Source organism: Grammomys surdaster, unplaced genomic scaffold (genome assembly GCF_004785775.1).
Source record: "Grammomys surdaster isolate TR1022 unplaced genomic scaffold, NIH_TR_1.0 371, whole genome shotgun sequence".
In the NCBI taxonomy this organism is placed as follows: Eukaryota; Metazoa; Chordata; class Mammalia; order Rodentia; family Muridae; genus Grammomys; species Grammomys surdaster.
This window is the reverse complement of record NW_021604790.1, coordinates 5,070,702-5,083,162: the sequence shown is the minus strand read 5'-3', so window position 1 is coordinate 5,083,162 and position 12,461 is coordinate 5,070,702. Positions and strand designations below refer to the sequence as shown.

Sequence of the window (12,461 nt, the reverse complement as noted above, 5' to 3'; positions counted from 1 at the left end):
ACTGAGGTGGCGACAGAGACAGGCAGATTCTGGAGGCCCACCGACCAGAGACTAGCAGAAATGGTGAGCCCCAGGTTCAGTGTTAGACCCTGCTTCAAGAAGCAGAACATAGAAGAAATCGAGGAAGATGCCCTGACATCAACCTCTGTGCTCTGCACACCAGCATGGGCGAGAACACTCTTACATGTGCACACTTGCACATTCAGCACACATACATAAAACACGATGGTACCTATATTTTCCATATAGTCATGTGTCTTTAATGTAATGGATGAGCTGTTATTTGCAGGAGCAGGCTAAGTGAAAGGTGTGCCTTAGGAATTCCGAAACTTCTCAGAGGTTCTTCGTGGAACAGCAGAGGGTGTGCTGCTAGTATTCCCTGCAACTGCAACCCTTGGAATCTGGTGTCAAAAAGCCCCACTTGTGTAGAGTCACCCAAAACTCAGATGCTTATTGCCCGGAGGGCCTTTAGGAACCCAGGCCAACTTTCCCCCCTTTCTGCTGGTGTCTTGGTTGTTTTAAGCCAAGTGGGAATAGTGGAGAATGTCTGGCTCTAGTAATAGGGAAAGATAAACCATAGAAAGAGAAAACATCCTGTGATTTAAAGGTTTTTACTGGTCGGAATCCAAAAGATGTCAAAATTTCCACCTGCCAAGAATGTAGTAGATAAAAGCAAGAAACCATAATTTTGATTACTATGGAAAGCAGTTTTCGAAGAGTTGTTTACAAAACGTAGACTTTTCATTGCCGAAACCCTCTGAAACCTTTCCGTTTCCTTTTCCTTCCTGTCTCCAGGTCAGACTCACTGAGGTCTGATGGGGAAGAAAATCCAGAGTTGGAGGGGGAGTTTTTGTTCACGCTGGCGTCATGCAACCGCAAGTCCTTAGCAGAGAGCAGCTCCTGGCAGACGTTCCAGGACCAGGTGTAGGTCGAAAAGGTGTTGTAAAAGGACTCATTGTTGCTTTCAATCCCAACCAAATCCCCTCGGATCTTCTTCCAGAGGTTTAGCATTTCTTTCCGGTGGTCAAGGGCAATTCCTAAGTTATAACTGTCTGTGGCTCTCTTTACCTGCAGCGAGAGGGCAGATATTAACTTAGCGTAGTAGCTACCTTAACTATCTTTGATTTACAAACCATAATTATTGGTGGCCCCAGAGTTACAAAAGTGAAAATCATTAAGACTCCATATGGGGTTGCGTGGGAGCTAGGAGTCAGTGATAATCCAAATGTATCACCTGAAAGCTGGGTAGAGTGGTGCACACCTTTAATCCCAGAACTTAGGAGGCAGAGACAGGTGGGTCTCTGAGTTTGAGGTCAGCCTGATTCACATAGTGAGTTCCAGGATAGCCAGAGTAACAGAGTGAGACCTCAAACAAAGCAAATGAACAAATAAATAAATGTTATTTTTATACAAATAGTCCTGACTGGTTTAGAACTTGTAGAGATCCTCCTGCCTCTGCCTTCTGAGTGCTGAGATAAAATACTTATAAAACTATAAACCTACTAGAACATAATGGACTAAGATGGGAAGCAGTGTGTGGCTAAGTTAGGATACATAGGTACCTGACGCAGTCTGAGACAGGGAGAGTCGCCTGGGAGAGACAAACAAATCCTTAAGGATTTAAAAGCTGAGGACTGAGAGTGCTGGTGGGAAGGAGTCCCAGGAACTAGAGGCCAGAAAAGCAAGTGCTTAAGGAAAATAAACATTCTGGATATGGCAAGCGAGCGTGGAGCATCTTGGTGTTGCCGGAATGTCGGGGTTAAGGTGAGGGAAAGAGAAGTGATGCTGGAGTAACTCTGAGTTACAGATTTGGTGTGGTGGAGAAGAACCCATCACAAAAAGCATGCTGTCTGTGGGAGCTGGGTTCTAGGCGGTGAGAGATACATCCTTCAGCCATGCAGAGTAGAAAACTCTGCCAGTAGAGAACTGGAAGTCTCAGTAACCCATACTGCTCTCCAACTTGTAATCCTCCTGTTTCTGTCTCTGGGGTGATACTTGAAAGTGTTTACTGCATCCATCTTTCCCAGTCCCCCAAACTGGGGATTAATCCAAGGGGCCTTGTCCATGCTAGGCACGAGTGCTACTACTGAGCTATATCCGCAGCCCAAGCATGTATCTTTAAGCAGGACAATGGCATGTTTACATCTTCATGTTATTAGCTGAGGGGCAGGCAAATGGCTGTGGGGGAAAAGCTGCAGAACTGAGGGCCACCAGACTAGAGGCTGGTGACCAGGTAACTCTTATGGAAGGGCTCAACTCAGGCAGAGAGGACAGGGAGAGAGTGTGGGGAACAGACTTGGAAAGCATCCTGGAATGAGTTGGATTAACTTTGGTGACTGAGTAAATGGTGATACCCACTGAGATACAGCACCCTCAGGGTAGAGCCAGGTTGATGGAGATGAGAGCGAGCATGGGGTGGGCTGAGCTCTGTGTGTCAGAAGAGTTAGCATCTATGGGAAATGCTTATCAGGTGGTGAGTGAGAGAGGGCCAGTGTACAGGAAAGAGGTCCAGGCTGGGGGCAAATTAGTTATCAGGATGTAAGTGGCTACTGCTAAACAACGGCCGAGATCACCCATGTGCTCACCCTAGCTCGCTTCACCTAACACAGAGATCCCTGCTGTTCTTCTATGGCTGAGTTCGAGGGAAACTAAACGAATGATGTTTTCAAGCTGGTGCTGATGCTGCAGGTCTCTGGCCACAGGCAGCCTCCACTGACTTGCATGCTTACGTGCTAAGGAGAGGAGTCACTGCCCGCTGCTTTGCGCTCTTTACTCCCACACACCCCAGCGCATTGCTGCTGTCCACATCCTCAAGCTTTCATAGAGTGGGAGCTGTGCTTTTCCCTGTGATGCCTCCTAATCTCATTACTCCCGGATACACATTTACGAGTGAGTGTGTGCACTCGGGCTACAAGAAGACTAGCAGGGTGGGTAGAAAGCTGGGGGGTAGAAGCAACGGAAGCCCGATGATTGCTGTCCACGAAAAGCGAAGAATACTTGGAATAGCACAGCTGAGGCTGACCTCTGGCACACATGTGCTCACACACTGCACAGAAACATTGGAGAGGCTCCACAATGCACACTTTTAACCCCACTCTGTACTCCCTGGCTACGTTTGTAGCCCAGCAATCCCATAGATAAGGACCAGGATGCACTTGCTCCATACCGCCTCCCTTCAGCATGAGATGCTACTTCCTTATGTTCTACAAAGGACACCTTCAATCCCTGCAGCTCTGGGTCTCCCCCTCACCCCGACCCCTACTCCTTGAATCTCAAGTGACGCTATCTCCCATGAGTTCTGGGCTTGCTTTAGCTAGTTCATCTCACTATAGAGTGGATATTTTTGTTTGATTTTGGAGACATTCTTCCCAGTAGAAAATACTTTTGACAGTGCAGCCTGGGCAAGGTGTTTGACGGTGATCACTCACATGCTGTTTGATAGCAGCCGCATCAGACACTGTCCAATGCTGCTTCTTCTTGAACAGGTGGTCAATGGCTAAGATGTCATCCGAATAGCCTGAGGCAGACTTGAGAGGTTTCACATTCGCGGCCTTTATGCACATGAAAAATTCAGTGATACATTTTAGTTTGAATTATATAACAAAGGCATGATTATGCATGGGTGTAAAATGTCACAGTGAAACCCATTACTTTGCATGCTAACTTAGACATCAGTTATACAAGGACATACTAATGGAACGGTATTAGTGGGAAGTTGGGCATAATGGTGCATGCTTGTAATGCCAGCTCTTGGGACTCTGCAACAAGAAAAGGGATGTGAGTTCCAGGCCAGCCTGGGGCTACAGTGTGACACTGTTTCACAACACAACAACAGAATTTGCTCATGAGAGGATTTGTGTATGACTTGTAAGGCTGTCGGCAAACTGTCAGTTGTGCTGAAACAGCTAGCATGGTATATGTGCAAATAGGAATTTAGTAAGCCCACTGAAACAATAACAATAACGAAGTCTGCTTATGAAACAGACACTGACCAGACGGTTCATGTGCAGAGTGGATAAGGAAGGCGGAAGGAGCCAGCTCCATCCTGACCTCAAGCTGCTGCAAAAAACTAAAGAGGAAGGTGCCCTCCACAGAAGTAACCTCTGTAACTGCCAGACTTCCCGCAGGAAACAGCGTTTGTTCTTCCTGTTGCTGGGCTGTTGAACAATGCTAAGGGAGGCTGGGCACGGACACTGCTCAATTTCTTTGGACGTGCTTATTGCCTAATCTGCTTGGCATTCGTTCCACTGTTAACACTCCAAGTGGCTGCTGGGAAGCCAGACTTCAGACTGTCAGCGGCTGACCTGATCTCCCTAAAGCTGTCTAGTATGAATTCTCTTAACTCTTCTGCCCATTTTGTGATTTCTCCGTCCTTTAACCCATCATTTCCAAGGCAAAAAGAAGTCTCCCTTGTATTCTTTATATAGTTTTCTGTGTGATGTTTTTAAAATTTGTTTTAAAATTACATTGATTGATATTGTGTGCATGTCTGTGTGTCTGTGTGTCTGCATGACACTCATGCAGAGGCCAGAGGAATGGTGTTAGTTCTCTCTCTTCTGTTGTTTGTTTGGTTTGAGACAGAATTTCTCCATGTAGCCCTCCCTGGCTGTCCTGAACTCACTCTGTAGATTAGGCTGGCCTCGAACTCATGGAAGTCAGCCTGCCATTACCTCACAAGTGCAAGGATTAAAGGTGCGCTCCAACACTGCCTGGAAAGTTGTCTTTGAACTTGTGATCTCTCTGCCTCAGTTTCTGGGTGGCAGTATTATTTTTTTCTCTGAGTTATTTGAAAAGCTCAGCTGGAAGATTTCAAGTTAACTTTAACAGAATTGTTTTGGGTGAAAATGTATCAAGAAGGAAAAAGAAGAAGCAGAAGCAAGAAGAAGTCATTGATGGCATTGCTGCTGAGTCAGTCTCCGATGAGAGACAGCCTGGCATATAATGTGCACTCAGGAAATAAGTTGTGAGCCACCATGTGATTGCTGGGATTTGAACTCAGGACCTCTGCAAGAGCCGTCAGTGCCCTTAACCACTGAGCCATCTCTCCAGCCCCCAGGAAATAAGTTGTATTGTAATTTTCTTTTATCCAAAGGGGATACAGTATATCTCAGTGGTAAAGGATACTTAGTATGTGGGTTCTATCCCCAATACAAAACCAAACAAGAACAAACAAGACTATCGAGTCTTCTATAAGCCAGGGTCTGCCTTGTTTGTTTGTTTGTTTGTTTTGAGACAGGGTCTTATTGTGTAGCCTAGTTTATCTGGAACTTACTGTGTAGCTTAGGTTGGCCTTGAACTCATGGCAGTTCTCCTGCCTTACCTTTTTACTGCTGCAATTACAGGTGTGAAGTGCCATGCCTGGATACCAGGCTCTGTTCCAGGTAAATTTCAGTCCTGGTGCTCACATTGGAAGGCTTACAACACACTTGGGGGTAAGGCCAGAACTTCTCAGAATATCGGGAAGCATGAGACTTTATAGTAAAGCGTGTACAAGCAAATAGACTAGAGGCGACAGAACGTGATGCAGCGAGAGAAGACATAGCTGAGACCACAGGTAATGCTCTAGTGGGCGACAGGGTGGGCCTCCATCAGAGCATTCTCCACTGACATTCCATGGTGTCTGGCCAGCCTGGAGCTGGCAGACAGAGTAGAAACTGCAGCTTCTGCTTGATGAGTTGACGGGAGAGCAACACAAGTAGATCTGGAAACTTTTAGTGTTTTGTTTTTTGTTTCTGCTTTTTAAAGACAGGATGTCACTCTGTAGCTCAAATAGGCCTGAAACTCATCAGGTAGCCCAGGCTAACCTTGAACTATTTGCTATCTTTCTGCTTCTTCGTCCTCAGTGTTGGAATTGCAGAAATGAACCCCCATGTTTGGTTACCTGTTGTTCTTAGAGTTCTCGTCCCAACTCCAAACCTAAGTTTGTTATTTTCAGTAAATAAAACTATTTTGTTGAAATTGTTATACCTAAGTTCAAAGTCCTTGTTGGCCACAGAGCAAGTTTGAGGCCAGTCTGGGCTATGTGAGACCTTGTCTCTAAATCTCCTCATCCAAACCCAAGCAAACGCCTCAAAACAACAGCTACAATCCCACAAGACACCGCCCAATGTTTGTAATGAAAACATGAGTTAGTTTTTTACGTGTGAAAGAATTTAAATTAGCTATTACGACAGGGTAAAGCTCACCTGTGTTTTCCAATCTCTTTTATTGAAAAAATAGTCCTCAAAAAAAGACAGAGGCTCCTTTCTCCTTAGCATTTCTAATTTCTGTGTGTCTTTGAACGGTTTTCCCATCACCACCCCATCCACATCAGGAAACAACGGAAACACAGGTACTTTTGAGTATGGGCTATCTGTACGGAGATTACACCCTACAAAAGATAAAAACAAAAAGGACGTTACAAATAATGTAAAAATTACAAACCGTGACAAACATGCAGAGCCTGCTGAACTCTCATCTCTTCTCCTTGTGGCCTGACTCCTCTGCCCCCAGGCTCGTGCTCCCAGTCCACAGCCCCCACAGGCTTCACCCGTGTCTCAGGGCTCCGTCAGTGGGCTCTGCTTACAAATGGCTTTTGTGTGACAGAGAGCAGTTACTTAGCCTGCTCTTGGCCCTGGTGTTTACTTCTGAAGTCAGTCTGTAATAGTGGAGAGGGAAAATGGCTCTTACGTTTGAGCGCTTCAAGAAACTTATACAAATCCCTTTCTTTCATTATGGAGATCCTGGCAGAGTTGGCAAAGGCAGCAGTGCTGGAGCGAGGGGGAGAGCATATCTCTGTCTTCAAGCCCCTTCTCCCATACGAATTCCACAGGATTTCTGAGTTGCTCTCCTGGAACTTTTTTTGGAAATAGCTTAAAAAGAGAATACAAGGAATTCAGCAATGGATATAAGGAACTATTAGGACAAAAAGAAGAAAATTAAACTGCAAGTTAATAAATGTTGATTGAATTTATCCTAAATCTACTCAAAAAGTTTTATTAGCATATGTGGATCATATATAATAAGTTTTCATGCTGACAACTTCATGCATTAGATGTATTTTCATTATACTCACTCCATTACCCTCTCCTCTCCTCCCTGTCTCCCAAGAACCCCTTTCTCTTTCCTCCTTATCCCTCTTCTATCATGTCTTCCCTCTTTTGTATCTTCATTACTTCCCTTCCTTCCTCCCCATCTTCTTTTGTATTCTCTCTCTTCTCCCCCCTCCTACCTTCTTACCCTCTCTTTCCTTCATGCTTGAGAACTCAGTGTGTATTGTTAGGGTTGCTTACCTGGGTCCTGGCTAGGGATTATTTCCAAGAGCGTGGGTTCTTTAGTAGTGGCTATATCACTGAAGAAATTGTCCTAGACGGTGGTACTTTGTGTTGGGTTTGAAAATACAATTGTGTTTTTCTTTTTTGAGGCAGGGTCTCACCTTGTGGCCTAGGCTGTCTTTGAACTCATGGTGTCCCTTCCGCATCAAACTCCGGACTGTTAGGATCACAGCATGAGCTACTATGCCTGCCTAGAGAGTTATGCTCATTTATATCCTTTGAAGGTTTTGTTTGCTCTGGGATCAAATGCTGGCCTTTGGGCATGTTAGGGAAGCATTCTACCACTCAGCTACACAGCCAGACTTATTGTCTCTTTTTAATGTTTGTTTTCGGAAGCTCATGACCAATTTTTCCAGTGTGGAAGACTGGGCTTGAGAATGGCAGTCAGCCAAGGACTCTAGACGCTGAGCCGCAGACCCAGCTGTTACTTTCTCTTGTTAAACTAATTCCTGTATAATTTACATAATGACTATCTTGGTCTCTTTTTATAATTGTTGACATTGTTACATTTATTAATTTATTTTAATTTAATGTATGTATGTGTGTGTCTGTGTGTGTGTTTGCGCGTGCGTGTATGTGCGCGCATGCATGAATGTGAGCACATATGCATTAGTACGCTGTGTATGTTGGTCAGAGGACAATTTGAAGGAGTTAACTTCTTTCACCATGTGGGTCCCAGGGATTGAATACAGTTGTCAGGCTTGGTGGCATGCATTCCTTCAGTGGTTCTCTCAGAAAGCTGTTCTCTCTGTTTAACTTCTGAAGGACAGCTTTTCTAAGGATAGAATTTCTGGTTGGTGAGTATTCTCTTTCAACAAATCATTCCATTCTCTCTTGGTTTGTAAAATTTCTGGAGAGAAATCTGCTGGTACTGTAATAGGGATTCCTTATTATATAACTTGATTTTTTTAAAACAATTTTTAAAAGCTTTTTTCTATCTATCTATCTGTCTGTCTGTCTGTCTATCTATCTATCTATCTATCTATCTATCTATCTATCTATCTATAAGACAGGATCTCACAGTGTAGCTCTGGCTGTCCTGGAACTTGCTATGTAGACCAGGCTGTCCTTGAACTCACAGAGACTGACCTGCTTTTCTCTTCTAAGTTCTGGGCTAAAAACACTCACCACTATGTCTGGTATCTTGTATTTTGATGGCTTGGTCCCAGTATACCTTGGAGAAGATTTTCCCTCCACTAAATCTAGTAAGGATCTTAACAGCTTCCAGGGGCTTGGATCTATTTCCCAGGGTTTGGAAATTCAGCAGATAAAGAACAACCTCGTAAGATAAGTAAATAAATAATCACAATCCAGTTTCAACAAACACAGCAACATTAGCCTAGGTGTCCTTAGTAGGAGTGAGAGGCAGTGCAGGAAGATGAGAGTGTGGGCCACTGTGCTAACAGCAGCACTCAACTCTTGGGCAAGTGTTTCATTTGCTTTCCAGATGTTTTGTTTGTAAAATGCAGGTGACAGTCTTTCAGTGAGGACCATATTAGATAATATGCATCTGCTCTTTATTTTATTGTCTCCACAGTATGAGAGAAACACTCATTATCTGTGTTGTTCTGCTTCGTTCCCACAATTGCCCCTTTAGGCAGGTCTTCTTACACTCCCACTTTGTAGATGAGGAAACCGAGAAGTAAAGGAAGGGCTAGCCTGTGCACCAGCAGCTCTGTCTTGGGTTAGGGATGGCTAAAATTTTTCTGGACGTCCTATGCCCGCAATGGAGCCTCAGGAGAGTGTGACATCGGTCTTCCAGTTTCAGAACCAGGTGAGTGTGTTGTGGGACGCAGCCTTCTGTTTTGGGTTGAGCTCTGTGGCTAGGATGTTGGTGACGTGGCCCCAGTAAGTACGAGCCTCTGGGAAGTTGCTCTGACCCTCTCCATTGTACTTACCTCACTAGCTCGATTATATCCTTTCTGTGCAGGGCTGAGGTCTCTACAAATTTTGATAGGATTTCAAACAATAAGATTCCTGGGTTGTTAGCTAAATCTAAGCATATTTTCTTTTCTGGAACTATAGAGGAAACAGAAGAGAGATTTCAAAATGTCTCCTGAGCAAGCCATCTATTAAAATTTTACTGAGAATTAATAACATCATTATAAAATTATAAAATTTATGATTTATAATTATATAATCTTATATATATTAAACCAGGGACTAGAAATATGGCAAAACATTAAAAATCTGTTCTATTTGGTAGAAAGGTCATTTTGATTAGGAAGTAGACAAAATAACCATAGTTCAATGACTAAGTAAATACAGCAGTAGTTTTAACAACTGCATGTACAGTATGTTAAAGACAACTGTCTTGTTCTATGAAGGGGGCTTAATAAATTACTTTCCAGAGAAACTCTCAGGAGCCATCATAGGACAGGGTGATTAACTAGCAGGTGAACTTTCTGAGATGAGTCTGCCTTGGATTAAAAAAAAATCCTCGACAGATTTTCTCTAATAGGCAAGACCCATGAAAAAAAATCATTTTAGGAAAGGTTCCTGCTATTAATATGCTTTTCCTGTTATTATTAAATATATAACAATCACTAGGTATTAGCCCACCCTTTTGAGCAGATCTCTACAGAACTACAAAGATGTACTGTCTTGTAGTGGTGCTATATAGACAAATAGATGACTTCTCAATTCTTTATGATGATCCTATAAGAATTCCTAAAATTATATCAGTATTTACTAAGCTCTTTTATAGTGGGACTGCTATTGGGTCCTTTCTGATAGTCAAATCTGCAATGAGAACTCTGCCAGACTCCTAATGGATATGCATGTAAACATTCTCTGTTGTAAACTTCTTATTCGATTTATGATTTGAATTTATGTTTAAACTTGTAATGAACCATGTGAGCATGTATTCTGAAAGATGTGTGAGTGCTGAGGACAAAGAGAGGAGCTCTCTCTCTCTCTCTCTCTCTCTCTCTCTCTCTCTCTCTGGCACTCATTCTCCTGCCCCAGTTTTTCTTAGTATTATTTTCCTTATCCCCCTCTTTTTAGCACTCCTTGTCCTGCTTAGGGTCATTCCGCTTTCCCCCTTTTTCTTAGAGAGCTTTCATAGCTTTTACAACTTAAAGACTTAGAAATAAAATGCTAAATTCAATTTTCGAAGTGTCGCTTCTTCTTCCTGAGACTTGAGCTAGCAGGCTGAAAGTTAGAGATGAGCAATTCCTGCTGAGGTAGAACAAAGACTTCAAAGGCTGCATTTCTTCCCCCCCCCACCTCCCACCCTCTATTTCTTACCTCCCCCCACCTCCCACCCACTATTAGGCTACAAGGTGTTAATTGCCTAAGCCAGCAGCTTTTAACCCTCAGAATGAGCAAGAAAGCTTTTTAGGACCTTTTAGAAGTTATCAACAGCATTCAGTATAGTTAGAGAGCTAGAATGCCCGGAGACCCTCAGTCTTGAAAGCCACACCAGAGTCCTATTCTGTGTCTCAGTTCAACCTGCTCCAGGCCAAGGCTCCGGGCAATTACTGTCGTAGTGTTTGCTAGCACCATTTTTTTTTTCTGTCTTAGGAACGGTCTGTAGCTTAAGAATGGGCATGTTTTCAAAGCTACACATGGGGTTTGGGATCTAGAATCCTAGAGAATATGATATGAATAGTGGTTAGATTTTTCCATGGCAGCCTGTTAAGTTCAGACACTGCATGAGGGAGTGACGACAGTTTCAGAATGTACAGTATTGAGCACAAAGGTGCTCTCCAACCCCTCAGCCTCTCACCGAGGGCAGACGCTTCAGCAGTGCGTGGAAACAGTACATTCTCTAAGCCCTAGAAAAATAACTTTCTTTCTTTTTCTCTTCCTCTCTTTTTCTTTCTTCCTTTTTTCTTCTTCCTTTCTTTCTTTTCTTTTTTTGGTAAAAGGAATGCTTTTGGAAGTGGTGCATGTGCTTGGCTAAGAACTAAAACACTATAAAAGGAAGACAAGGGGCTGTAGAGATGGCTCAGTGGTTAAGAGCATGATTACTGTTCCAGAGGACCTGGGTTCGATTCCCAGCACCTATGTATACTAACAACCATCTGCAATTCTAGTTCTAGGTGATCTGACACAGACATACAAGGCAAGATACCCATACACAGGAAATAAAAATAAATTAAAAAAAAATCAAAGAAGAAAGGAAAGCTAAAGTTTCTACATCTGTTACTTTTTTTGTTCTTATTGGAGACAGAGCAGTGTCCCTGCTGGAGGGCAGGGGCCACGTGACATATTTAAGTTGCAATTCTGATACTCTCAGTTTGTTTGATATCATTTTGTAGGAGCCATGCAAGGAAAAACCACATTCTGGGTCTACCTTCGTGATTTGTCTGACTGCAGGGCTCAGGAATAGTGTTTTCTGGGCAGTGGGACGGGCTGCCCAACCTTTCTAGGTGACATCACCTCTCTCCCAAGTGTCTTCTAAGTGACATTTACTCACCCACAGCCTTGAGGAAGAGTTTCTTATCTGTCAGCACATTTATAAAATCTGAGAAGTTGATCTTACCGTCCCCTGCAACAGGAATGTGAGCTCAGAACAAGAATGTCTCTAGACATTATTCATACGTTATATTAAATATATAACTTAGATATAAAGTTATATTAAATATATAACTTAGATATAAAGGGGGGGCAAGAGCTTGTTATGTGTAGCCTAGACTTGCTGCAAACTTGTAATCCTTCTGCCTCAGCCTCTGGTTTGTTGAGATTCCAGGTGTCTGCTACTACGCTGAGCTGGGATGCATTTTAATTATTTAACATATGTTAAGTATGAAACCTCAAGTACCCTGAGCCACCTAGTACTTAGAAATCAGGATATTTGGGGATGGGAAGATGCTTAGGCAGACTTTGGTTTCCTTTCTGTCCTCCTTAAAGAGATTATTGGTAGTGCCTCCTATGTAGCCATGCTGGTCTTACATTTATAATCCTCTTATTTATTTTCAGTCTCCATGCCTTGATCTTACTAGGATTATAGTAGTCTTCCATAGCCAACAGAAGCAATGCTAAGGTATGAGGCAGAGGCTGAGGCAGGGAGGCAGAGAGGCAGAGAGGCAGAGAGGCAGAGAGGCAGAGAGGCAGAGAGGCAGAGAGGCAGAGAGGCAGAGAGAGGCAGAGAGGCAGAGGCAGAGAGAGGCAGAGAGAGGCAGAGAGAGGCAGAGAGAGGCA

The 12,461-nt window shown here is 43.5% G+C and overlaps 1 protein-coding gene across 1 annotated transcript in view; it reads right to left on the bottom strand.

Annotated features, from left to right (window-relative positions):
• Window positions 1-595: 595 nt before the first annotated feature.
• The window catches only part of Efcab3 (EF-hand calcium binding domain 3), a 26,104-nt gene continuing 14,238 nt past the window's right edge, over window positions 596-12,461 (bottom strand). The window contains exons 5-10 of the mRNA XM_028780679.1: window positions 11,737-11,808; window positions 9,212-9,332; window positions 6,670-6,851; window positions 6,186-6,370; window positions 3,429-3,551; window positions 596-1,068 (exon numbers count right to left, since the gene is read on the bottom strand). Of these exons, the coding sequence (XP_028636512.1) occupies window positions 742-1,068; window positions 3,429-3,551; window positions 6,186-6,370; window positions 6,670-6,851; window positions 9,212-9,332; window positions 11,737-11,808 (1,010 nt within the window). The 3' untranslated portion in view covers window positions 596-741. The remainder of the gene's footprint in view (window positions 1,069-3,428; window positions 3,552-6,185; window positions 6,371-6,669; window positions 6,852-9,211; window positions 9,333-11,736; window positions 11,809-12,461) is intronic.